General features: G+C 41.8%; 1 protein-coding gene across 2 annotated transcripts; it reads right to left on the reverse strand.

The window, feature by feature from the left end:
• Positions 1-761: 761 nt before the first annotated feature.
• On the reverse strand, positions 762-27,636 carry LOC311094605 (uncharacterized protein). 2 transcript variants are annotated; one of them, XM_084132670.1, is made up of 3 exons: positions 27,602-27,636; positions 14,913-15,135; positions 762-3,377 (listed from the first exon to the last, which is right to left on the reverse strand). In XM_084132670.1, the coding sequence occupies exons 2-3, from the start codon at positions 14,968-14,970 to the stop codon at positions 1,615-1,617; spliced, it is 1,821 nt and encodes a 606-aa protein (XP_083988796.1). In that variant the 5' UTR covers positions 14,971-15,135; positions 27,602-27,636; the 3' UTR covers positions 762-1,614. The 2 variants fall into 2 exon arrangements, with proteins under 2 accessions (XP_083988796.1, XP_083988795.1); XM_084132669.1 differs by lacking the exon at positions 27,602-27,636 and adding an exon at positions 16,372-16,458.
• Between the last annotated feature and the right edge of the window lie 195 nt (positions 27,637-27,831).

Below are 27,831 nucleotides of genomic sequence, written 5' to 3' on the forward strand. Positions count from 1 at the left end.
TGGACGCGACGACAACGCAGTGCTGAAGTGTCAACTAGTCTCTCCTCTGTGAAGGCCTCCCCTCTGTGAGGGGATTTTAGGTGTTGCGTGATATCTCTGGTCATAAGGTCATACACACTTAGGATGACTTGAGGGTGAGTAAATAATGGGATATTTTTCCTTTTTGGGTGAACTAACCCTTTAAAATGCTTTCTCAATGGATCTGCCAGCTCTGTGTAGTAATGTTGTTGCGTGATCGAGTTCGGCCCATGAGTAAACCACTGTCTAGTATTGCTCCGAGCTGATAAACTGCTTGCGCTGCGCAGCTCAGACGAGTAGCGTGGTTTCATTCTGCTTTCGTTGGCCTCGTCTGCAGTGTGATGTTTCTCGTATGCGGCAGAAATGGCAGCTCTCTCTTATAAAAAGGTCACAAAATTTGACCATTTACTCGCAGTCTAGAGCCATGTATAGTGCTGTATTTCTGCTTCACATGAGCGCCACCTACTGTCAGAGCATTGTTGCATTGATCTGAACTGACAAATTAGACATTCCTGTTGGCTGAACATAAGTTAAAGGTACAATATGTAACTTTTTTGCTTTAAAAATAGTAAAAATCACTATATCTATGTTATATATTTTTATATAACATATGTTTTATATTATTTTGTGTACTTGCATTATCCCGACTGTTTCCAACCACTTTCAAACCAGGAAAAATTTGTAATTTAATTCGAAGACACGTCCCGTTTCTTTATTTCCGTTTTTTCGTCGTCAATGGCGTCATATCCGCGTTCTCCCTGGTTTCCGCTCGCACTGCCATAGCAACCAGAGCCCTCTGATAGTAACCAAGGCGATAGACGTGGACAACTGTGTAGTTCGCAATGTCTATTTGCACGCTGTTGTTGTTTCGTTCAAACATTATGGACCATGGCAAGCAGACTTTGGATAAAAAAGGAGAACTAAAACGAGAATCAATATCAGCGCGGTGTTTTCGAGATGCCGAGAGCTCCCATAGACAGTATATAAACGAGAGCTCCACGTCCGAGACTTCGACCGCTTCTACATGTACTTTATTAAACAGGTAAGCACATTTACATAAAACTAATCAATGTTATATAGTTCAACAATGATAAAATGTCAGAATATGATCTGTATGTTATTCTAATGTTGATCTAGCTCACTGCTAGTCTCATACAGACAAGCTAACACATAAATTTCAACACATTCAGAAGCAGTTTAGTGTGATAGTGTAATGTTAGACCAAGTGAAACAGCGCTGCATTACCTCACAAGTTTAATTTGCCTAATAAACTGACCTGTGAGTTGTAATTCTGCACTCGTGTAGTTCAGTAGAATGAAATGTCCATATTCCTTTTATATCCGCGGGACTCGCGTCGCGTGTGGAGCTGATAGCTGTCTCTTAGCAATCCCGAACTGCTTCATATCACAGTCATGATAAAAGCATTGATGTATTCAGTCATCCATAAACATTATTAGATCGGTCGGCTTGACGTTGACGACAAGATCCATAATTCTTAGCAAACGTTGCGCCATCAAACCACGCCTTTGTTATTGTAAGAGGTTAGCGACCCCTAGCGGCGAAAAAATTACATACTGTACATTTAAAAGACATCAATCAATCAACAAAGTGACAACAATCTCTCTGCTGTGGATCCTCATGTGATCTCAGATGTCCTGGCTGTCTGAATCTCTTGTCACAGTGTGAACACTTGTAAGGTTTTTCTCCAGTGTGAATTCTCTGGTGCTGTTTTAAATTGTCTGCTGTAGTAAAAGTCTTCTCACACTCAAAGCACATGTACTCTCTCACACCAGTGTGAGTTTTCTGATGTGTGTGTAAATTAGGCAGCTGTGAAAAACTCTTTCCACACACAGAACATGAATGCGGCTTCTCCTTCGTATGAACTGTCAGGTGTGTCTTCAGCTCTGATGCCCAGAGAAATGTTTTGCCGCACTGATCACATGAGAACGGCTTCTCTCCGGTGTGGATCATCATGTGTTTTTTAAGATATTGTTTGCATGAGAATCTCTTTTCACACTGATCACACATGAATGGCTTCTCTCCAGTGTGAATCATCATATGAACATCAAGTTTCTGTTTGATTGTGAAACTCTTCCCACATAAATCACACGTGTGCGGCTTCTCTCCAGTGTGGATCCTCTCATGTGTTTTCAGAGATGATGACCGACTGAATCTCTTGTCACAGTGTGAACACTTGTAAGGTTTTTCTCCAGTGTGGATCCTCTCATGTGATCTCAGATATGATGAGTCACTGAATCTCTTGTCACAGTGTGAACACTTGTAAGGTTTTTCTCCAGTGTGGATCCTCTCATGTGTTTTCAGATCTGCTGACCGACTGAATCTCTTGTCACAGTGTGAACACTTGTAAGGTTTTTCTCCAGTGTGAATTCTCTGGTGCTGTTTTAAAATGTCCGCTGTAATAAAAGTCTTCTCACACTCAAAGCACATGTACTCTCTCACACCAGTGTGAGTTTTCTGATGTGTATGTAAATATTGCAGCCGTGAAAAACCCTTTCCACACACAGAACATGAATGCGGCTTCTCCTTCGTATGAACTGTCAGGTGTTTCTTCAGGTGTGATGACCCATGAAATGTTTTGCCGCATTGATCACATGAGAACGGCTTCTCTCCGGTGTGGATCCTCATGTGAACATTAAGGGTTGATGATTGACTGAAACTCTTTCCACACTGATCACATGTGAATGGCTTCTCTCCAGTGTGAATTCTCATGTGAACATCAAGACTATCTTTGTGTGCGAGACTCTTTCCACACTGAGAGCAGGTTAAAGATTTCTTGGCTCTTTTCTTTAAAAAATTAATTTTAGTCTTTGAGCGACTCAAAGGTTTTCCTCCAGGTTGGACATGATGTTCCTCCTCCACTTCACTCAGTTCTTCACTCTCCTCCTTCAGTTCACTCAGTTCTTCACTCTCCTCCTCCACTTCACTCAGTTCTTCTCTCTCCTCCTCCACTTCACTCAGTTCTTCACTCTCCTCCTCCACTTCACTCAGTTCTTCTCTCTCCTCCTTCACTTCACTCAGTTCTTCTCTCTCCTCCTCCACTTCACTCAGTTCTTCACTCTCCTCCTTCACTTCACTCAGTTCTTCACTCTCCTCCTCCACTTCACTCAGTTCTTCTCTCTCCTCCTCCACTTCACTCAGTTCTTCACTCTCCTCCTCCACTTCACTCAGTTCTTCTCTCTCCTCCTTCACTTCACTCAGTTCTTCTCTCTCCTCCTCCACTTCACTCAGTTCTTCACTCTCCTCCTTCACTTCACTCAGTTCTTCACTCTCCTTCACTTCTATCAGTTCTTCACTCTCCTCCTTCACTTCACTCAGTTCTTCACTCTCTTCCATCCGGTCTGAAATCAAAGAGAAAATTATTAATTAAATTTTTAGTACATCAAAATAATCAAAAGAGAGAAATATAAAGTGTAAAGACATGAAAGTGAGCCCTGATGTAATAGTAGAAAGTAGACAACTGTTATAAAATATTATGATAATTTGATGCCTTTTTATAAATAGATTATATGTCCTTGAAACTTTCCATGAATGAGGAAAATTTATCATCCAATTATTATCTTTAAAACATTATAGGCACAAATCCCATGTTTCTTTAGCAAGAACTATTGAATATATTTGATCAATGACAATTATCTAACATGATATTAACATTAAAATATACAATACTGCCATATTTTGACACCAACTTTGAGATTGATATTTATTTGACTAAAACGAATTATTAAAGGCCGGTCACATTAGACTAGCCGTGACTTGCTCTGATTTGTAAGTCCTAGTTTGTGTACTGGTGAGGCCGAAGCCAAGAGACCCAGCATCTTCTGGAATCTCTTGAGGGGAACACAGGCGCCCGCCCTGAAAGACGTCGCCAGTAGAGATGCACCGATTACAATTTTCTGGGCCGATTCCGATTTCTCATTAAGTTTGACCTGCAGATACCGATTTTAGCCGATTCCGATTTATTTTTTTCTAACCACTTTACAGCACACACAAATATTTATTTTATATCTTTTCTGTAATAGAACATTTTACAATTTGCATAGTTCACACACATCTAAAGTGCAGTGTTGTGGAAGAACCATTTCCTTTTCACATTCAATATCCAATAATTTTATATACGTATATATATGTAGTCTAAAGATATTTCTCAAAGCACACACACACAGGCCTATTGCAATCACTTGTACAAACTGAATAATAAAACAAGTTTAAATGGGTATATTTTCTATAAATATTAGTCTTTGTTTTCTTTTCTGACATAGCCTACTCCAGTTCTTGTTAAAACACACAAATTATGTGCATTTTGGGTACTTTTTTTGTGAAACCCTATTTAGGCTATTTTCCATCAAAGTGTGCTTTCCCTTTAATTGAGCGTGAGCAGTGCAGCAAATAGACTCGGCGCCGAAACACGCGTTTCACTGCTCGCGACGCTCCTGCTTGATTCTCACGCGCTGCTCCTGCTTCCATTGTGAATGCACTCATTGATTAACATGCACGCCGAAAAAAAATACGCGCTTGCGGTCTGAACGGACATAATTCACAAGGTTTCTACATGTGCTCCGTGTGCACATGTGATGCTGATGTTGCGCGATGTTATTCATGCGGTGCCCGAGTGCATAAAATCCGGCATAAAATCGGCATTTGTCAGACTGATAGGCTGGTCGCTGGTTACGGCCGATCTCTTGAAAATCGGCCAATTCCGGTCACCAGCCAATCAATCGGTGCATCTCTAGTCACCAGGCACCAAATAGAAAGCGCGTGTGCTTCGGTAAGGCGCGCTCTCATGTGTACCGAGTCTATTTCTATACCCAGGAAGGAGATGTTCCGGCTGGGAGATGGTGTGCTTTTGGAGAAATTGATAACGATGTCCAGGTATTCTAAGTGGTTGAGGAGCCAGACTCTGTGAGTTATTAATAGCTCCTCCGATTGGGCTATGATGAGCCAATCGTCGAGGTAGTTTAACACTCGCACTCCCCACTGTCTCAAGGGGAAGAGCGCCATGTCCATACACTTCTTGAAGGTACGGGGCGCTAGAGACAGGCCGAATGGTAGTACTGTGTACTGATAAGCCTGCTCTTCGAATGCAAACCTCAGGAATGGTCTGTGATGGGGCACTATCTGGATGTGAAAATAGGCATCTTTCAGATCCACTGAGAAAAAACAATCTCCCGGGCCAATATACGTGAGAATTTGTTTGGTCGTCGCAGTCCGAAGCCGCGAGGGAAAGGCTTTCATCCTTTTCCTCTTCTTCCTCGTCCGAAGCCCCGAACGACACGAGGTCCACCGCTCGCAGAGAGGGGCGCTGGATGGCCTGTGTAAACAGGACTGGCGAGGGAGACCGCTGGAGAGAGAACGAGGCACGCGGGGACTGGGCCAGTGTGATCTTGCTCGTCTCACCTCGCTCAGGCTCCCTTTGTGAATGGCGCTTCTTGCGCGGCTCAAGGAAAGGGGCGAGGAGCAGATCGTCATCGGTGAAGCAGGCGAGTCGAGCCCGCAGAGTGGTAAGATCCGTCACGTCACATTCGTGAAGGCACGGGCTGCTAGAGACAGGCTGAATGGTAGTACTGTGTACTGATAGGCCTGCTCTTCGAATGCAAACCTCAGGAATGGTCTGTGATGGGGCACTATCTGGATGTGAAAATAGGCGTCTTTCAGATCCACTGAGAAAAACCAATCTCCCGGGCCAATATACGTGAGAATTTGTTTGGTCGTCGCAGTCCGAAGCCGCGAGGGAAAGGCTTTCATCCTTTTCCTCTTCTTCCTCGTCCGAAGCCCCGAACGACACGAGGTCCACCGCTCGCAGAGAGGGGCGCTGGATGGCCTGTGTAAACAGGACTGGCGAAGGAGACCGCTGGAGAGAGAACGAGGCACGCGGGGACTGGGCCAGTGTGATCTTGCTCGTCTCACCTCGCTCAGGCTCCCTTTGTGAACGGCGCTTCTTGCGCGGCTCAAAGAAAGGGGCGAGGAGCAGATCGTCATCGGTGAAGCAGGCGAGTTGAGCCCGCAGAGTGGTAAGATCCGTCACGTCACGCTCGTGAAGGTACGGGCCGCTAGAGACAGGCTGAATGGTAGTACTGTGTACTGATAGGCCTGCTCTTCGAATGCAAACCTCAGGAATGGTCTGTGATGGGGCACTATCTGGATGTGAAAATAGGCGTCTTTCAGATCCACTGAGAAAAACCAATCTCCCGGGCCAATATACGTGAGAATTTGTTTGGTCGTCGCAGTCCGAAGCCGCGAGGGAAAGGCTTTCATCCTTTTCCTCTTCTTCCTCGTCCGAAGCCCCGAACGACACGAGGTCCACCGCTCGCAGAGAGGGGCGCTGGATGGCCTGTGTAAACAGGACTGGCGAGGGAGACCGCTGGAGAGAGAACGAGGCACGCGGGGACTGGGCCAGTGTGATCTTGCTCGTCTCACCTCGCTCAGGCTCCCTTTGTGAACGGCGCTTCTTGCGCGGCTCAAAGAAAGGGGCGAGGAGCAGATCGTCATCGGTGAAGCAGGCGAGTTGAGCCCGCAGAGTGGTAAGATCCGTCACGTCACGTTCGTGAAGGTACGGGCCGCTAGAGACAGGCTGAATGGTAGTACTGTGTACTGATAGGCCTGCTCTTCGAATGCAAACCTCAGGAATGGTCTGTGATGGGGCACTATCTGGATGTGAAAATAGGCGTCTTTCAGATCCACTGAGAAAAACCAATCTCCCGGGCCAATATACACAAGAATTTGTTTGGTTGTCAACATCCTGAACGGACGTGTCTTAAGCGCTTTGTTCAAGTGTCTGAGATCTAGAATGGGTCTGAGACCTCCATCCTTTTTGGGGACGAGAAAGTAGCGACTGTAAAAGCCTGACTCGCTCTGTGACATCGGAACTGTTTCGACAGCTCTCTTTTTCAACAGTTTTGACACTTCGGTATGGAGAACGTGGGCCACGCCCTCTTCGACCGCTGTCTCGACCTTGGCTCAAAAGCGCGGAGGTTTTCGAGCAAACTGGAGCGAATAACCTCGTTTTATTATGTTCAACACCAATTTTGATATTTCAGGGATAGCCTCCCAGGAAACAAGCCCCACAGGAACAGTTTTCACATGTAGCGGTGCGTTCATAGAAGTGGGCACACAGTCTACATTTATTACCTTCTTATTCCTGATAGGGGAAAAGATGACACCGTGTTGGAAGTGTTTATGTGTAGGGGCGCGCACATCATAATAGGCACCTGAACTACATTGGCAGCGTGAGCTGGCGGGGGGCTTGAGACTGTATGCACAGTGTTTATGTGTGGAGGTGAAGACATTGTGGTGGGCACACCTTCTACGTTTGTTAAATTCCCTGCCTGTGATGGCGAATTGGTTACTGTGGGGACAGTGCTTGTGTGTAGGCGTGCAAGCTTTATAGCAGGCACATGACCTACATATGACACATGGAGAAAAGAGCTCTTTTCTTGCTTTGTGTCACCGTGAACAGCGTTTGTTTGCAGGTGAGCGTGCTTCACGGCAGACTCATTTGCTGCGGAGTTTACATTTCCAGCCACCTGAACAGAGGGAACTGGGGAACGTCTGAAGTATTTGAGAGAGATCGGTCCGACCTCGGCGGGACTCGAATTCTCTCTTTTTCTTCCTGTGGCTAGGACGGCTTACAAGGCTCGGGGTCCAACGCAATCCTGGGAGGGGGACCCCGCCTCTCAGGGAACGGAGTGCGCCTAGCAGAACGGGAGTGGCGATGGACTTCAGCCACTGGGCGGGGGCTGGGTGACCGGCGGCGCTGACTTGGGCTGCTGTTGAGGAGGCTTCCTTCTGGTCTAGCGGCTCAAAGACGAGTTGGAGCATTTCGGAAGGAAGTGGCACATCGCCTATGATGCTTTCTGCGCCTCTGTGTAGCACAGGCCAAAGAGACCGGAAGGGGAGATGAGGGAGTCCAGGAAAGCTGCCCTATCTGGCTCCTTCATATCCGTCAAGTTCAACCACAGGTGCTGCTCGAGCACCGTTAGGTTGGCCATGCTCCTCCCGATGGCCTGGGCTGTAGACTTCGTAGCCCGCAGGGCCAGGTCAGTGACGCTACGCAGGTCCTTGAAAGCCTCAGATTCAGGTTCAGACTAGTCCAGGGAACGGAGAAGTTTGGCCTGAAAGACTTGCAGGACAGCCATTGTGTGAAGCAGCGGTGGTGTAAGCGCGGTCAGCGAGGACAGACGTAGCGTGGCAAGGCTTGGATGGATGTGAAGCCTTAGTCTTCCATCCCGCGGCGGTAAGTGGACAAAGGTGGGCGGCCACCGCCTCTTCTACCATGAGTCTAGCAGGCGTAATGATATGATGCAGCGCCTGAAAATAGGTCTAATAGGTTAGACCAGGGATTGGGCAATTTCGGTCCTGGAGGGCCACTGTCCTATAGAGTTTAGCTCCAACCCTGAAGAAAAAAAAAAAAGTCACCTTCCTGTAATTTGGTAGTAATCCTTAGGACCTTGATTAGCTTGTTCAGGTGTGTTTGATTAGGGTTGAAGCTAAACTCTGTAGGACAGTGGACCTCCAGGACCAAAGTTGCCCATCCCTGGGTTAGACAAACTTAGTCCCGGTCACGTTAGAAGTTACCGAGCTGGGGACTATTTTCAGGTGATGCATCATATCATTACGCCTGCTGGACCCATGGTACGACAGCAAAGTTTCTTGATTATTACGCAGGAATGAGAGTATAGTTCCTAGCCATATAAGCTTAGAAAATTGCCATTTTATATTTTCTGTCGCTCTTAGTACACGATGTAACTACAGAAGAGTCAAGTTTTAAATAGGAAAAATATCAAAACTCTGTGATAATTTTTTTGAGAGAGATGCTAATGGTCTTGTCCGATTCAATGATCTATGCTAAAAGTGGTACCGCCAGACCCGGAGATCGGCTGAATGGATTCGAAAATGTTAATACTCAACTGTTTAACTCTGGGGGAGTTGTAAAATGAGCCTATTTCCCAAAAAAGTAGAGTATCCCTTTAAACCATTTCTCAGTAAAAACGAAGGAGGATATGCCTCCTTCATATCCGTCAAGTTCAACCACAAGTGCCGATAGAGCACCGTTAGGTTGGCCATGCTCCTGCCGATGGCCTGGGCTGTAGACTTCGTAGCCCGCAGGGCCAGGTCAGTGGCGCTACGCAGGTCTTTGAAAGCCTCAGATTCTTAGTCTTCCATCCCGCGGCGGTAGGTGGGCAAAGATGGGCGGATGGGTCGCCTCATAGCCTTTATCTTTAGCGCCGTCAACATTGGAGAGGACTGAAGAGAAAGAAGGCTTGATGCGAGCCACGACGGGGAAGAAGGGGGCGGGTCTCTGCTGAGGGGTCTGTCGGCGCCCTTGCAGGAACCACTCGTTGAGCCTGCATCGTGAGGGTTGCTCGGGTGGAGACCAGGAGCTTATCCCGCTGAAAGGAGTTTTGACGGCGGCGAGTGCTTCTATTCCAGAGGTCAGCGAAGTGGAGAAGTCGCTGAAGGAGTAAAAATCTGAAGCACCTAGGCGAGGCACAGCAATATATAGCCTCTGACCACGCCCATACTGGCGGGCTCTGACGCAACAGGGCGCCCTGGCGTCAAAGCCGCCTCGCCATAGGTTTGTGCAGTTGCCGCAGCACAGCCAATGACCGCCCCTGATAACATATTTTTTGGTCATCCTTCAAAGATTCCTCTAAAACTAAAAATTAAGATGTAGGAAAACTCTTATTCACACACTAAATTACCACAGTAAACAATAGGATGATTATTGGCTATTTTCAAGTAAATTTTTTTCACTTGTTTTACTTTTTAATGAATATTAAGACATCATGAATGATAATAATTAAAGTTAATGTCATCTACACCCTAAATTAAGCTTAGTGCCACCAGATACTCTCTGTACCCAGATGCTAGTCTGGAGCCTGTGGACTTAAAATAAAACTGCACATTGTAATATCTTTATGTTAAGTCTATTTATTATTAAAGAATTTGTCAGTTTGTCCGCTTGTCCGGGACAAGTGGATTTTTTGAAGGAACAAGTAATTTACGAAAATAGTTCCAAACAACGATCACAGCAGAACCGTATCGCATCTCACAGCAACACTTAACTGTGTTTCATTACTGAATAATTCAGCGTTTTGAACGAATTGGCCGAGTCAAAGATTCAATGACCCATTCATAAACACTCAATGACTCACTCATTAAAGGAGAAGTTCACTTTTAAAATGAAAATTCTGTCATCATATACTCACCCTCATGTTGTTTCAAACCTGTATGAATTTCTTTCTTCTGCTGAACAGAAAGGAAGATATTTAGAAGATTATCAGTAACCAGACAGTTTTTGGGTCCCAATGACTTCCATAGTAGGAAAAAAAAAATACTATGGAAGTCATTGGGACCCAAAAACTGTCTGGTTACTGATAAACTTCTAAATATCTTATTTTCTGTTCATCAGAAGAAAGAAATTCATACAGGTTTGAAACAACATGAGGGTGAGTATATGATGACAGAATTTTCATTTTAAAAGTGAACTTCTCCTTTAAGACGGTCTCCTGCCGCCTCCTACTGGTGGTTTACTTTCATGTTTAAAAGTAGCATTCTTTCCAACATTTCTTATTTGTATATTCAAAAATATTTAAATATATAGTATATTATTATAGTATCTTATTAGGCTATTCTAATTTAATCTATTGGATTAAATTTAAAAACTTTTGATCTGACTCAGCATGTACATGGACCCACACACAATCGTGGACACACTCTAGATTTACTTATCAGTAAGGGTCTAAACATTTCATCGATTGTTATTAAGGATGTAGCACTGTCTGATCATTTCTGTATTTTCTTTGATATATTGATCTCTCCTGCCACTGAAGCTAGATCTGTGTCTGTCAAGAAGAGATGCTTAAATGAGAACACTAGTGTACTATTTATGAAGGCTATATCCTTAACACCAAGCATATCTGCAGACTCTGTTGATTTTCTCCTTGATTCTTTTAACTCAAAAGTTAAAAGTGTAATTGATGATATTGCTCCTGTTAAAGTCAGGAAGAAGAGTGGCAGACAAAAAGCACCTTGGAGAAACTCAACAGCAGTGCAAAATATGAAAAGACAATGCAGAAAGTCCACTATAACATCTACAAAGACTGCATCCATGCTTTCAATATGGAACTAGGCAAAGCTAGACAGACTTTCTTCTCAAATATTATAAACAGTAATTTAAACAACACACGCACTCTTTTTGCTACTGTAGAGAGACTGACAAACCCCCCAAGCCAGATTGCCAGTGAAATGCTCTCAGACAGCAAGTGCAGTGAGTTTGCTTCTTTTTTCTCTGAGAAAATCAATAATATCAGAAAGGTGATCAGCACATCCTTGAGTTGCACTGAGGTCAGACAGATCAAACCACCTGAGAAAGTAGTTACTATGTCTGATTTCAAAGAAATTGATGGCAAAATTTTGGAAGAAACCGTACAGCACCTTAAAACATCAACCTGCGCTCTTGACACACTTCCCACATCATTTTTCAAAAGTTTAGAAGCAGATCTCCTAGAAGTGGTAAATGTCTCACTTCGCTCTGGGAGTTTTCCCAGAACTTTTTCATCATTTTTCAACAGTTTAGAAGCAGATCTCCTAGAAGTGGTAAATGTCTCACTTCGCTCTGGGAGTTTTCCAAACTCCCTGAAAACTGCAGTTGTCAAGCCCCTCCTGAAAAAGAACAATCTGGATAAGACCATATCAAGCAACTATAGGCCGATCTCAAATCTTCCTTTCATAGGCAAGATCATTGAAAAAGTTGTCTTCAATCAGCTGAACAAATTCTTGAGCTTGAATGGATACTTTGACAATTTTCAATCTGGTTTCCGACCGCACCACAGCACAGAGACAGCGCTCATAAAGATAATAAACGATATTCGCTTAAATACTGATACAGGCAAAATATCAGTGCTGGTACTACTTGACCTCAGTGCTGCATTTGACACTGTCGATCATAACATACTTCTTGACAGGCTGGAAAACTGGGTGGGGCTTTCTGGGATAGTCCTAAAATGGTTCAGGTCATACTTAGATGGGAGAGGTTATTATGTGAGTATAGGAGATCATAAGTCTGAGTGGACATCCATGACATATATGCTCCCAATGAGCCAAATAATGAGAAAGAACCAGATTGCTTAGTTACCACAGCTATGCAGACGACACACAGATCTACTTAGCCCTATCGCCTAACGATTACAGCCCCATTAACTTCCTGTGCCAATGCATCGATGAAGTCAACAGTTGGATGTGTCAAAACTTTCTTCAGTTAAACAAAGACAAAACTGAAGTCATTGCGTTTGGAAACAAAGATGAAGTTCTCAAGGTGAACGCATACCTTCACTCTAGGGGTCAAACAACTAAAATTCAAGTCAGGAATCTTGGTGTGACACTAGAGTCAGACCTTAGTTTCAGTAGTCATGTCAAAGCAATAACTAAATCAGCATACTAACATCTGAAAAATATTGCAAGAATTAGATGCTTTGTTTCCAGACAAGACTTAGAGAAACTTGTCCATGCTTTCATCACCAGCAGGGTGGATTATTGTAATGGACTCCTCACTGGCCTTCCCAAAAAGACCATAAGACAGTTGCAGCTCATACAGAACGCTGCCGCCAGGATTCTGAGCAGAACCAGAAAATATGAACACATCACACCAGTCCTCAGGTCTTTACACTGGCTCCCAGTTAAATTTAGGATTGATTTTAAAGTATTACTACTGGTATATAAATCATTCAATGGCCTAGGACCTCAATACATTGCAGATATGGTCACCAGGGGTGCCGCCAGAAATTCTGGGCCCTATGGAAACCAAAATTTCTGGGCCCCCTACATTGTTTACAGATAAAATTTAACCCAATAAACATGCCCTGTATACTTTAAAAAAAGATACTTAGCACATTGCGTAGTTAAAATGTCTAAAGATGAGTACAAAGCCTACAAAAACAAGAAAAAAAAATGTATTTATACAAATTTGACTTATAAGTCAAACACACACGTAATAACCATATTATTTCTATTGGCCTATTTAGTTTTCATAATATAAAATATTAAAATATCTATTTTGTAAACTCCTTATAGCCAATGGTTACTACAGACACATGTTTTATTCGTTTTTTTATATTATTTTTTTCTGGAGCATTTTATTCATATTAAGAATGTCAAGTTTGACACAATCGATGCGTTTTTTCGTATCCGTCATTCTGTGGCTCTAAACTGTCAAAACACCATTCAAACCCTTGTTACGGATGCGAAAAACACAGAAAATCGAAAAAAAAAATTTTTTACGGACGAAAGTTTCAGAGGCAGTGTGCTAGTGTGATTGACCTAACGTGAGGTTGTATTTATTTTTTAACGTGCTAAAATATCGGACGCGAATTTCGCACGGGGGGAGAAGGAGGACGTTGGTGTGCAGCAGCCGCTGAATCTGTGTAGCTATTTTTTACAGTCTATGGTGTAGAGACATGATAACCCAGAGATGTTATTATTGTTGGATGTAAATCATAATTCAGTAATTATTTTACTAAGCTAGCTAGATAAAAGCAGGTCATGTAGCAACAAAAATAAGTAACTCTGAAAGTTTTGGAATACAGGAATAGGGCAAGATACCTTTCTTTTTGAAAAACTGTGTGACATACTGTCGACTTCGGCGTTCTCTGTCTTCTCTTTCCTTTCCTTTTTTGATGCCCTAACTTTTGATGTGACATGCCTGCGTGTGTCACTGTCCGCGCTGCATCATAGCAAGTGCAATAAGCAAGAGACGTTACACTAGCGATCGTAGCTCGGACAGAGCAGGTGGAATGAACCATTGTAAGGGGGAGGGGTGTGACTGAAACAGTAAATGCATTATTTGTTTTTTAAATATTAAATCTATGGTCAAAACGGACAAAATACACATTTAGTGCATGAGGGGCCCTAGCACATTTAATGTATGTATAAAAAAGAGAAAAGAAATAAGAAAAGAAAAAGGGGGTCTGCTCTTCTGGGCCCTAAATCAGCCTGGGCCCTTAGAATCGTCCTAACCTTCCACCCCTTTACGGCGCCCATGATGGTCACTGAATATAAACCCAACAGATCACTCAGATCATTAGGATCATATCAGCTAGAAATACAAAGGGTTCACTCTAAGCATGGCGAGTCCGCTTTTAGCTATTATGCTGGAACCAGCTTCCAGAGGAGATCAGACGTGCTCCTACAGTAGTCACATTCAAATCCAGACTCAAAACACATCTGTTTAACTATGCATTTAATGAATGAGCACTGTGCCAATGTCCGTCCGACTGTTTGTACTGTACTGTATTTTATTTTTTTATTCTTCTTAACTGTTTTAATTATTCTTATTTCTTGTTATTATTTTAATTTATTTTATGTAAAGCACTTTGAATTGCCATTGTGTATGAAATGTGCTATATAAATAAACTTGCCTTGCCTTGCCTATTGATCAAATTTAAAAATTTAAAAACTAAAGATGAAGCAAACATTTAAAGGAGAAGTTCACTTTTAAAATGAAAATTCTGTCATCATATACTCACCCTCATGTTGTTTGAAAGCTGTATGAATTTCTTTCTTCTGCTGAACAGAAAGGAAGATATTTAGAAGAATGTCAGTAACCAGACAGTTTTTGGGTCCCATTGACCTCCATAGTAGGAAAAATATATACTATAGAAGTCAATGGGACCCAAAAACTGCCTGGTTACTGATATTCTTCTAAATATCTTCCTTTCTGTTCAGCAGAAGAAAGAAATTCATACAGCTTTCAAATACAGCAACTTTTTTACTCGGACAAGAGAATGAGCCAAAGGACAAGCACATGAAAAGGCTTAATGTCGAGCTCTGCCATGTCATAGTTCTTCAGCCTCATGAATGAATGGAGAATAAACACCAACCTCTTTGTTCTTCAGGATCTTCAGTGTGTTTCATTCTGCAGGGTTCTGGATCACTCATGTTCTCACTGTCCTCTTTAATAAACTCAGTCTTTGCAGATTTCAGCTCTACCTGATGCTCTGATGCTCATCTTCACTTGTAGCTGATGGGAATTTAAAGCATTTATTGGGGAATTACTGTGGGAGGAGCTTCACTGATGATGTGACTGCTGTGGGAGGAGCTGATCTGCCAAAATAAAAAATATCATTTTTTTTTTCAAATATATATATATATATATATATATATATATATATATATATATATATTATAATACATGACACTTCTAAGCATTTATGTCTATCTAGGCCTATTCATTAGACATCCATCTATTTGTATTGCTAATCCTAACATTATTCTGCTTCTTCATTAAAATACAGGTATCTAGAAATATAGAAAATAATATAAATAATTTAAATTCGTCCAAATATAAATAATGGTAAGAAAAACAGTTAAAATCATAAACACAATAATAAATGTATATAGTAGCCAGCAAATACCCTCAGTCTGCTGACACCAATGAAATGAGCTTTAAGTGGCAATTTACAGGAGATCTGAAGACATCAGCATAATAAATGAGGTGAAAACAGGAACTATTGTCATGAAATAAAGAGTGTTTTCAGCAGATCTGTTAATATTGATGAGCCTCAGACTATCAACACTCATTCAACAAGCCATTCAGGATCATCAGCAGATCATCTCACTTTATTCCAAGTGTTTGCTGTTAGAAACACATTAATTGAGTCAGGATACATGACAAAAGCCTGTAAACTGTAATTTCTCACATGGATATGACATGGATAAAACATCAATAACACAAAAACAATCACTATGACACTCATCTTCATCAACCACTACAGAGAAATAATTACAGCAGCATAATATGTCCACATTAAATATAGTTTGATTTTATGACATTAATCAAGTAGGCCTACTTAGATCATTAAAATAATGTGCTCAAACTGACAATGATCATAACACATTTAAAAATAAAGAGCATCACAAAGCAACATTGTTCAAGAGTAAAGCGCTATTCATTTATTAACATTTAAGAGTTGATTTAATGTCTCGCGTGGCTCATTATAGGCTCAACGTAAAGTAAGAGATCGATTCACATAATTCCCTTCATAGATCTCAAACTTTACCTCTTAACTCTTGACATTCAGTAACAGTTCTCACTCTAAACATCGAGACAATCACACAAACGAACACAAACTCGCTCAGGTCTGAATGAACTCAACATATTCTCCTCATGCTCGCTGCTGCTGCACTAAATGTTTATTTCAGAAGGAAGACGCCAGAAAAGACACACAAGTATCGCTGTGATCGATTAAACCAATACAGAAATGAGCCTGTCGCTTAATCAAACTAAGTGTGTGTGATGGTTGTGTAAATATGAGAAATACCGTGAACTGCTCTCCTCACCTCAGAAGACTCGACGGCGCGTCCCAAATCGCAAACTATCCGCCCTAAACAGTCTTTTAGAAAACAGAATTAGTACATCCCAGATCGTAGTATGCTGGTTTCAAAGATACGGCTAATATTGCCCACAACCCATCGCGCGTTGGCCGAGGATTCGGTTAGAACTACAAACACGAGTGAAAAAGTGCTAACAACTACAAACATGGAGGATGAGCGAGTCTGGCGATTAATTATCAGAATCAAACCTGACAAATGTATTTATTCAGTGTTGTCTACATTATTAGGTTTAGGGGTGGGTTTAGGGATCAGGGGGTGGAGACGGGTAGGTTTAGGTATATGTAAGGTGGGAGGAGTTGGATTTTATCCGAATCCTCCCCGTGGATTTCATGTACCGCAGTGAGGACCATCTCCAAAAATGGCCATTTTCATGTAAGTGTTTTATATTTATTTTCCCGTATATGCACATAAATGTGAAATATATGTAAGACGCATATGTATGTATACATGCATATTGTTCTATAGAAGAACACTAGCAAAGGACTTAGAAAAAACACTCATATAAAACAAGAACACTAGCAAAGGACTATCTGTCTGCACAATCTATCCTTTCACTGTTATGCAGATGACATGCATATTTATTTGCCTTTAAAGGGCACCTATTATGCCCCTTTTTACAAGATGTAATATTGGTCTTGGGTGTCCCCAGAATGTATTTGTGAAGTTTCAGCACAAAATTCCCCAGAATTAATTTATTATAACCATTTGAAAATGTAATTTTTGGGGCCTGTTTTAAAAAGAGCTGTTTTGCCACCTTAAACCTATACCACCTTAAATGTAAATGAGCTGCATATCCCCACCCTGCTGGACCTAGATGATGAAGAGAGTCCGGCACAGAATAAACGCGAATGAATGAGAATGGACTAAATGTCTCGGAATGGTTATTTGATACATGTACTTATAGAGTTTTAATCGCGTCCCCTTTGCAATTATGGATGTGCAACACACACACACACACACACACACACACTAGCGGCGCCAGGATTTTGATTGTAGGTGGGCCTCCAGAAAACTGGATGGGCCAGTTAAAATAAGCCAAAAAAAAGGGGGGGGGGGGGGGGGGGGGGGGGGGGGGGGGTTCCCCCTTCATCTCCGTTTCAGCGCTTTTCTGCGGCACGTAGGACAGCGACTCATAGCCTACCTGAATTTAATGCGTAATACAGGTTTAAAAAATAAAATAAAAATTAAAACGAATTTTTTGTTGCTTTTTTAATAAAATTACAATTTAATTGAATGTATTGTTTAATAAAATTATAGGACTATTATTTTTAGTTTATTAACAGCAGCAACAGCTGTAAAGATGAAGTTGTCGATCGTCATCTCCGTGAACGCACCTATAGAGAGAAATGCACATCATGGATTGCATAATCAGAGAGTAGGCCTAGGCTTTTTCTTTTCGTTTTAAATTGTTAAAAAGACATTTCAAGCTTTAAGATATATTTCATGTCTGTGAGGCATATGCTGAGTTTCGTTAAGTTAGGATTAGATGCGCTCCTGTTCACGAGCAATGCAAGTGACCGCGCGGGCGCCTCTATGATTATATTGTCTCCTATATTTATCCAGGCAATTGGTTGATAAAAAAAATATTAAAATTAATATACAATTTATACAAAACGAAATTCACTTAAAAAAGGGCTTTCTAACTTAATTAAGTGGTCAAAATCATGTCTGACCCGCTCCATGTCTCTCGATATTGCGTATCCTATCTTACTCGTGCGGTTCACTTTTCATAATCAACTTAGATGAAAAAATAACATTATAATATTTTAACAAATATGAAACTAAATGAGCTTGATGGCTACAACACATATAGGCCTACAGACTCTCTATTTGTACAAATTGCTGCAGATTAGTTTTATTCTGAATTTTGCACACAAGGCATTTGTTTGTGCATGCATAGTAAAACATATCTGCAACATTTATCAAGTTCACTGATAATTATGCGTGCATTTATTATTATCTTAATGAATAATGTAACAAGGACGAATGAAGGCTAAACTGCGTTGTTTGTTTAGAATGGAATGGATCGCAAATAGATCCGAATGAAGGAATGTACAAAACCATAGTAGAAAATGGGTGGGCACGGACCTAAAATGGGTGGGCCCAGGCCCACCCGGGCCCAATGGTAGCGCCGCGGCTGCACACACAAACAAATTGTGATAACTTTCGCGCAATTTTTTTAAACTAACTTACACACACGCTTATGTGGCAAATATGAGAAGATGGCTAACGTTACAGAACCAGAAAACAAATGCTGCAGGGAGATAGACGTTTATACTGTCTATGGAGATAGAGGTATTCATTTTACATTTGTTATTGATGCAAAAAATAATGTACGTGACATAAAACTGTCTGACGTTGTTTGTTGAGACATCCTATGACAATAAATAGCTTTAGACGCATTTGTTGTTGAACTGGCTGACATCGATTGAAATGACTATTTGCTCAAAAATGATAAAATACACTTACTTCTTCTGGAGGTGACGTTCACATTTCAAAATTTTGTGTCATAAAATTATATCGAGCATTCAGCTCAACTAACGCGATCGTTATAAATGTGTTTAAACAACAATACACTTCCACTTGCATGTATTTGACAATCGGAATATCAGATATTTCATGCCATATAGCTAACACATTTGTGAATATTCTGAATAAAAAAGGAAAAATTACATAAAACAGATCATCATCATTCATTCAGCGCTGTTGCTGCTGCTGCGGTGTGTCACGTGACAAGCAATGACGCGTCACCATGGAAACCATAAAATAACGGTCGCCTTGAAAAACTCATGCTGGTTGGTCAGCCAGATTATTTTAAATTTACGTGTGAAAGGGTTAGTTGTTGTATGCGCAGCCGCAGCGGAGACATATTTTAAGGGCGCGAGTCCCGCAAGAATATGACACAAAATGACACAAAAAAGGATTTCAAATTTCTTTTCAAAAGCTCCCACAGTAAAGCGAATAAGAGAAGGGGGGGCAACATCACTGGATTTGACATCCCATTCATCATTATGTGCAGCACCACCGGCAGAAAGCCGCCGGGATGAGCAGCGACAGCTGACCCAAGTGAGTGAACCCACCACCGCCACCCTCACTATGAGCCACCCTCATCCCTCGTCGCCACACGCGGATCAAAAAGCAGATGCAGGTGCACAGTCCTTCAGGCCTCCGCCTGATTATAATTTTCCAGTCAAAAAAAAAAGTGGGGAGAGCTTCGCACGCAGCTGTAGGGCATCCTGGTTCCAAGAGTGGAAGTGGCTGGAATATATTTCGGACAGTGATGGCATCGTGTGTGGGGTATGTAGATCGGCTGTCAAAAGTAAACTGCTGTGCCCAACCACCGACAGTTTGTTTTTAAAAGATAAGGGATTTTCAAATTGGAAAAAAGCAACAGAGAAAATCAGAGACCATGAGAAATCTAAAACGCATTTAGATGCAACCCAAAGATTGGCAGCGTTGAAAAACACTCCAATAAATGCACTACTCTCTGACGCCAAGGCAAAGGAGCAGAGAACAGCGCGGAAAATCCTTGAACTTATTTTCAGCTGCGTAAGATTCTTGGGGCGCCAGGGGCTTCCACTGAGAGGGGATGCCAATCGGGATGGAGACTTATGGCAGCTAATGCAGGAGCGAGTGCGCGATGATCCTGACCTTGATAAGTGGCTGAAAAGGAGAGACAACTGGATGTCAAACAACATCCAAAATGAGATTCTGGAACTATTTGCGCATGACATATTGAGAACAATTGGAGCAACAGCATCAAAAACTGACTTTTTTGGGTTAACTGCAGATGGGACAACAGATATCAGTGGCAAAGAACAATTTTCAATCAGTCTGCAGTTTAGCAATGACCACCTAGAAGTTCAAAATTTCTATCTTGGCTTTTACAACGCACCTGACACAACGGCTGAAATATTATTTCTGTGCATAAAGGATGTCCTGGTGCGCCTCCATTTGCCACTGGAGCGACTGAAGGGCTACTGCTTTGATGGAGCCAGTAACATGTCAGGGAGGTTCAATGGGGTGCAAGCTAAACTGAAGGAAGTATGTCCCGACTCTGTTTTTGTCCACTGCGCAAATCACTCACTGGATCTGGTGCTGCAAGAAGTGGCTCGTGAAGTGCGTCTTGTTGCTGATACGCTAAACTTTGTGCGTGAAGTCACTGTTATAATCAACGATTCAGCAAAGAGAAAAGCGTTGTATCAGTCCCTATTTGGAGCCGGAGACGTTGTGAACTTGCTTGGCCTCTGCCCAACTCGGTGGTGCGTCAGAGTTGTGTCACTGTCACGTTTGCTGGCCTGCTACGGAGAGATGATACAGACTTTCAGATCCTTGGAGAGTGACAAAGCTGTGAAAGGGGACACCCGTGCCAAAATTGGAGGATTGCTAACAAAGGCCACAAATATGCGCACAGTGTTTGGTTTGTTTGCTTGCTTAACCCTATTTACCCCCTGTGAAGCAGTGGCACGATCACTTCAAGGAACCAAAGTCACAGCTCTAGGATCCATGGAAGCTGGTAAACTCCTTTGCAAACAACTGGGCACACTGCGACAGGATGAAACCATCACTGACCTTGTGGCCAAGACCAAGCAATATGCAGAGCTTTACGGCCTGAAGCCGCCAAATCCAGTGCGCAGCAGCAAGACACCTGCACGCTTTCGCTATACACAAGAGGAGGAGGCCAATGACCAAGAGTGCAGCGAAGTTGAGGGTAAATGTTTGTAATAAAAATACACAATTGGTCTTTTCAGTTGTAGTAGGCTAAGTTTATTTATGTTATATTTCTGTATTCAGTGTATCCGAACGTGTGGAAAAGGGAGATGTTTGAGGCGCTGGACCTGGTGCGATCATTGAGGCAGCTCAAGGAAAAAAAGTTGATGTGACTTCTTGAAGCGACTAAGTCATGAGTTGGACATACTGCGGGATATCTGTACAGGGCGTGAAGTTAACACAATACGGGATGTTGTGTCCATTCTCCAAACCATGCAACCACAAACCCGTTCCATGCTGTCAGAGGTGGAAAAACTCATCAAACTATGCCTGTGCCTGCCCATATCTGTCGCTGCATCAGAGCGCTCCTTCTCGGCTTTGCGCAGGTTGAAAACCTGGCTGCGCAACACCATGTCACAGGAGAGACTAACGCACTTGGCCATTATGAATGCCCACAGTGATCTCCTGGATGAAATCGATGTCTCGACTCTGATAAAAAAATGTATAAGTCGAACAACTGAAAGAAGATCCACCTTTGGAAATGCATGAATTAATTGTTTTGGTTTAATGCACTTTTTGAGTAGCGTATGTGTCTACTAGCATGTACATAGCTTTAAATGGTTTGACTGACAATGCTATTTCAGGGCTCTATATGTTCGTTCAGTAGCTTGATATTACCGGTATGAATTTTCATGTTCCAAACAATATGAAATGTTGAGAAAATAAAACAGCTCGCCCTCGTTCATTTTAGGGGTTCTATTTAATTACCATTTGTGCATTTCATTCATTGCGCCTTGACACCAGTTACTCCATGTAGGCCTATGATTTGCTCTTTTGTTGTTCTGTTTTCTTTCAGGATCAAAAATAAAAACAATGAAAGCGTTTATCTGTATTTCCAATTGATGAGAACTATGCATATGCACTCAAAAATCAGTACATTTTGTATTTTATTATGAGATATTTTATTATAATGTGATCAGTGACTCAAGCACTGATGGACCAAAGAGCGCGCATTTCGATATTTGCAGTAAAAACTTGAAATATAAATTCTCAGAAAATGCATTTAATACCAATATATTGAAACGTCTGTTTATATACTCCATTAATAAAGGAGTCCAGACATTGGAAAAAATATCAGTCCACATGCGTTTTATATTTAATATGAGGGAAATAGACATGCATGCATGACACAAAAAATCTTTAACTTTTAGGTAGCAAAATATTTTTTAGTAATTCTGTCAATTACACTAAGGTTTTTACATTGTCTGCTATATATTTGCATCTTATTTATTAAATACGGCTAATTGATTGATAAAACATTTATCAAAATTAAGATACAATTTATAGAAAACGAATATATTTTAAAAAAAAGTTTTCTATAAAATAAAACTTAATGAAGTCGTCAAAATCATGTTTTACCAAAAACAGCGCCGTTGCTAGGAGGCGCCAGCGCCTCTGCCTTTCAGTTCCTCGCGAGTGGATGATAGCCCTGAAGACGCCTAGCAATGATATACCTTTAGTGGTAGTATACCTTTAGTTAAGTTATACCTATGAGTCTTCGTAGCGCGCTAACAGACAATTTTATCGGGAAACGCAGCCCAGGTATGATGCATATGATGCGTAATGGAGATTCCAAAGCGCTCTTCATTGGTCAGAACCATGGAGAGCGATCGCGGATAGGTCTGTCCTACGCACCGAAACTTTTAACAATGCAACGAAATATTTAAAGAGAATCAAGCTATTAAAATCTATATTATGTATATGCACAGATAATATAACAGTAGGCTATATGAGTCAATATTTTTTTATTAGGTTAAGCAATGATTGGTGAGTGATCGTGGGTCCGACCCCCAATTGGTTTGGCCCATCCAAAACTGGAATCCTGGGGCCGTGCCAGGGCCACACTGAGCAGTGCGTAACGCCCACAGACGTGAAGTGAACGAGACAGAGGCTTTCCTGTACTGTCTGAAATGGTTAACTCTGTGGCGATGCATGTGACAAAACAGATTTAACTAATCATAAAGTCAATCAGGATACATAACACAGACCTACTATAGGCGTACACTAAACAGTCAGTCAGAAAATGAATCTCGTATTAAGTAAGTTTAAGTGGCGCCTTCGGTGGCTCTGATGTCAGTGAAGACTAGTATGTCCATTCTTACATCCCACAACAGAACACCTACACTTCTTAGGAGACATTACCGGCTGTCGTTGAAACAATGGCGATGGTGCAGAACAGATCACCGAGGGCGGGGTCTATGCCAAAACCAGATGTCAATCAAATCACGTCGGTGGGGCTTAGCTCTATTCTACGTCACAGTGAGGGAAATCTAGAACAGCTCGTTCTGAGACAGTGCCTGTGATTTATTGAGATAGTAAAAAAACTACTGGGTGGATTTTTATCATTCTAGGGTGGTTTTGCTCACACACTGCCAACACACATTTATGTTCAAACACCATGTAAAAGTGAATTTTGCATAATAGGTGCCCTTTAAAACCGAATGATAATGTCGCACTAGACTCCCTACTTAGATGTGTTGATGATATATAAAGATGTGGTTGTCACAAAACTTTCTTAGTTTAAACAATGAAAAAACGGAGTATCATCTTCGGTAACCCAATCGGTTCAGCGGTGAGTCTGGGGGCTCTGGCTCCATACCTTAAGCCTGCTGTCAGAAATTTGGGCGTTACTTTCGATTGCGATATGAAATTTGACAAGCAAATCAGCAATATTGTCAAAATGAGTTTTTTCCAGCTTCGTCTTCTAGCTAAAGTTAAGCCTTTTCTTAACAGGCATGACCTAGAAAAGGTGATTCATGCTTTTATTAGTTCGAGGTTGGATTATTGTAATGCTCTCTATGTAGGTTTAAATCAAAGCTCTATTTCATGACTTCAACTTGTGCAAAATGCTGCAGCTCGGTTTTTAACAAATACATCTAGGCGTGCACACATTACTCCTGTCCTCTACTCTTTACACTGGCTTCCATTTTAAGATTTTGTTGTTCGTTTTTAAGGCCCTAAATGGCCTGGCCCCGGAGTACTTCACTGAGATTTTAACCCTGCGTGAGCACAGCCGGTCGTTACGGTCTTCAAATCAACTGGTTTTAGAAGTCCCAAGGTCGAAGTATAAGCGATGGGGTGATCAGGCGTTTGCAGTTGCTGCCCCAAGACTTTGGAACAAGTTACCCCCTGATATTCGTACAACTGCAGATGAAACTCTTTTTAGGTCTAAACTCAAAACCCACCTGTTTAGAATGGCTTTTAATACATAGTAGTGGTGACACAATTTCCTTTTCCTGTTTTTTTCCCCCAACTTTTTCTTTTTTGATTTTACTGTTATATGTATTTATTGTATGATATTATGTTTATTTTATTCTATGATGTGAAGCACTTTGGATACCTGACGGTTGTTGTAAAGCGCTATACAAATAAATGTTGATTGATTGACTCATTGCCCTTAAACTTTAATAATAATAATAATTTGTTACTTTTATATAGCATTTTTCTGGGTACTCAAAGCGCTTTACATGAAAGGGGAATCTCCTCAGCCACCACTAATGTGCAGCTCCACCTGGATGATGCGACGGCAGCCATTTTGTGCCAGAACGCCCACCACACACACACACACACACACACACACACACGTGATGCAAGAGTAGTTTGATTTCTAACATTATTCTCTCAACAGACATTTACATCGATAGTCTGGCGTTATCATTTATTTACTTTTGATGTACTGTGGAGTGGGTAAAACTGTTTTTAATGGCAGGCTAGCAGTTACCGTTGACTCATGCTAGCCTAGCACCGGCGAACTAAGCAACTGGAAGGACTGGATGAACATTTTGAAAACTGTCTCCACTGATAAATAACACCCAGGCTAACTTGGAAATGAGGTCCGATGTCCAAAATCCTGAACCACCCCTTTAAGAATGTTACTTTAAAAGAAGATTGTTCTTTACTCAAATTAATTCCTTGCTTCTTTTTTAAACTGGCATTGCAGACGATGAATATTGTTGCCTCTATTGTCAGTTGTTGTGAATAAAAGCATTGGCTAAATGTAAGTTTATTTAGATTCATAACATTTCTGTAGATAAGCAGCAAACACATCATCATATCAATCAATAGCCTATTGTAAACAGGACTTAACGCGGACACAAACAGTTTTATTACTTTTAAACCAGGAACACCAGCAACCTTCAGATGTCACTGTTGTGTCTCTATATGAATAAAGGGATGTGTCATGGAGAACAGGGAATGACGACACACAGCGATAATCAACTTCCCCTCCATGTTGCCGCTGACAAAGATATCGAGGAAGAGTGCATTGTTTACACATTCATATGTGCATTAATTAGCTAATGATTGCTTTGAAGAAATTATCAATAAAGAATTAAAAAGTCACACTTTAAATGCACTTTGCATGCTTTCATCATATGCGTTGAATGGGTGAACAAAACTGTATTAAACTGTCATTGTATTTAATGTAGACTATGAAGATGTTTTTAAGTTTACCCAAACGTATTGTAATAAACTTTTTCCCGGACTGAGAAATCATGGCTAATGAAAAGTGCATTTAAAGTTTCTTTTGCTTTTTAAATGTCACATGACTTCAGATCAGTAATCCTCCTCAGTTTCGCGGAGAGTCGGAAACATACGTCGAAATCTTGCTTTGCCTACTTTTCACACCGATCGGCTGTCGCTCGGCGTTTTCCGTTTGATATTTGCATAAATTTGCATAAAAACTGCCCACCCTTTTTGACGCTCACGGCTGCTCTTAACTGTCCGCTGTCAATCCCACAATGCACTGCGCGAGCGTGAAGCTCGACTTCCATAGGAATGAATTGAAAACGCTCGCTCCGCTCTGTGCCAGTGGACTCGCACCGTCAGGGAAGAGAGACCGCTCATGGCAGGTTAGATGAGCTGTTTCTCTCCGTCCAGCTCCCGTGAGGTTTCCATTCCTCCCTGACCTCCGCGCTGAGCTCGAGAAGGCATGGAAGAACCCGTATTCAGCCCCGCATCCACCGACATAGGCATGCAGACTATGCAAATGTCAAGGGTATTCAGGAGCATGGGTACGTGGCGATGCATCAATCGAAGAGTCGTCTCTGCAGCCAGTGGCAGTGCTTCACGGGCTAGATTATTGTAATGCTCTACTGGGTGGTTGCCCTGGACGCTTAATAAACAAACTACAGCTTGTTCAAAACGCAGCAGCTCGAGATCTTACCAGAACCAGGAAGTATGACCATATTAGCCCAGTTCTGTCAACACTGCACTGGCTCCCTATTAAACATCACATACATTTTAAAATATTGCTGATCACTTACAAAGCACTAAATGGTTTAGCACCATAGTACTTGAGCGAGCTCTTAACGCATTACAGTCCTTCACGTCTATTGCGATTTTCCAGTTAATAATACCTAGAATATCAAAATCGACTGCTGGCGGTAGATCCTTTTCCTATTTAGCACCAAAACTCTGTAACAGTCTTCCTACCATTGTCCGGGAAGTAGACACACTCTGTCAGTTCAAAGCTAGACTAAAGACACATCTCTTTGACCTAGCATTCACATAATACATAATAAACTTCTATAATTCATATTAGACTGCATAGATTAGGTCAGCCGGAACCGGGAACACTTCCCATAAAACCTGATGTACTCGTTACATCATAAGAAGAATGGCGTCTATGCTAATATTAGTCTCTCTGCTTATACCGAGGTTTACCGCAGTCCGCCGGATCCAGGCCATATCCAGATCTGATGAAGGACCTCAGCCTGGACGCGATGACAATGCAGTGCTGAAGTGTCAACTAGTCTCTCCTCTGTGAAGGCCTCCCCTCTGTGGGGGGATTTTAGGTGTTGCGTGATATCTCTGGTCATAAGGTCATACACACTTAGGATGACTTGAGGGTGAGTAAATAATGGGATATTTTTCCTTTTTGGGTGAACTAACCCTTTAAAATGCTTTCTCAATGGATCTGCCAGCTCTGTGTAGTAATGTTGTTGCATGATCGAGTTCAGCTCTCGAGTAAACCGCGGTCTAGTATTGCTCCGAGCTGATAAACTGTTTGTGCTGCGCAGCTCAAATGTTTCATTCTGCTTTCGTTTGCCGTGTGATGTTTCTCGTATGCGGCAGAAATGGCAGCTCTCTCTTATAAAAAGGTCACAAAATTTGACCATTTACTCGCAGTCTAGAGCCATGTATAGTGCTGTATTTCTGCTTTACGAGCGCCACCTGCTGTCAGATAGCGAATTTGTGTTTGCATTGATCTGAACTGACAAATTAGACATTCCTGTTGGTTGAACATAAGTTAATGGTACAATTTGTAACTTCTTTGCTTTAAAAATAGCAAAAATCACTATATCTATGTTATATATTTTTTTTAGTTGTGTACTTGCATTATCCTGACTGTTTCCAACAACTTTCAAACCAGGAGAAATTTGTAATTTAATTCGAAGACACAGACCGTTTCTTTTTTTCTGTTTTGTTGCAGTTAATGGCGTCATATCCGCGTTCTCCCTGGTTTCCGCTCGTGCTGCCATAGCAACCAGAGCTATGAACCAGAGCTGTCTGATAGTAACCAAGGCGACTGACGTGGACCACTGTGTAGTTCGTAATGTCGTAATCTGCACACTGTTGTTGTTTTGTTCAAACATTATGGACCATGGCAAGCAGACTTTGGATAAAAAAGCAGAA

The sequence above is a fragment of the Abramis brama genome (assembly GCF_963993115.1).
Source record: "Abramis brama genome assembly, chromosome: 1".
Lineage (NCBI taxonomy): Eukaryota > Metazoa > Chordata > Actinopteri > Cypriniformes > Leuciscidae > Abramis > Abramis brama.

Coding starts and splice junctions, on each gene's coding strand:
- LOC311094605 (XM_084132670.1), bottom strand. CDS start 14,970: ATGAGTGATCCAGAACCCTGCAGAATGAAACACACTGAAGATCCTGAA. Junction 3,378..14,912: donor AGATCCTGAAGAACAAAGAG/GTTGGTGTTTAT, acceptor CTTTGATTTCAG/ACCGGATGGAAGAGAGTGAA.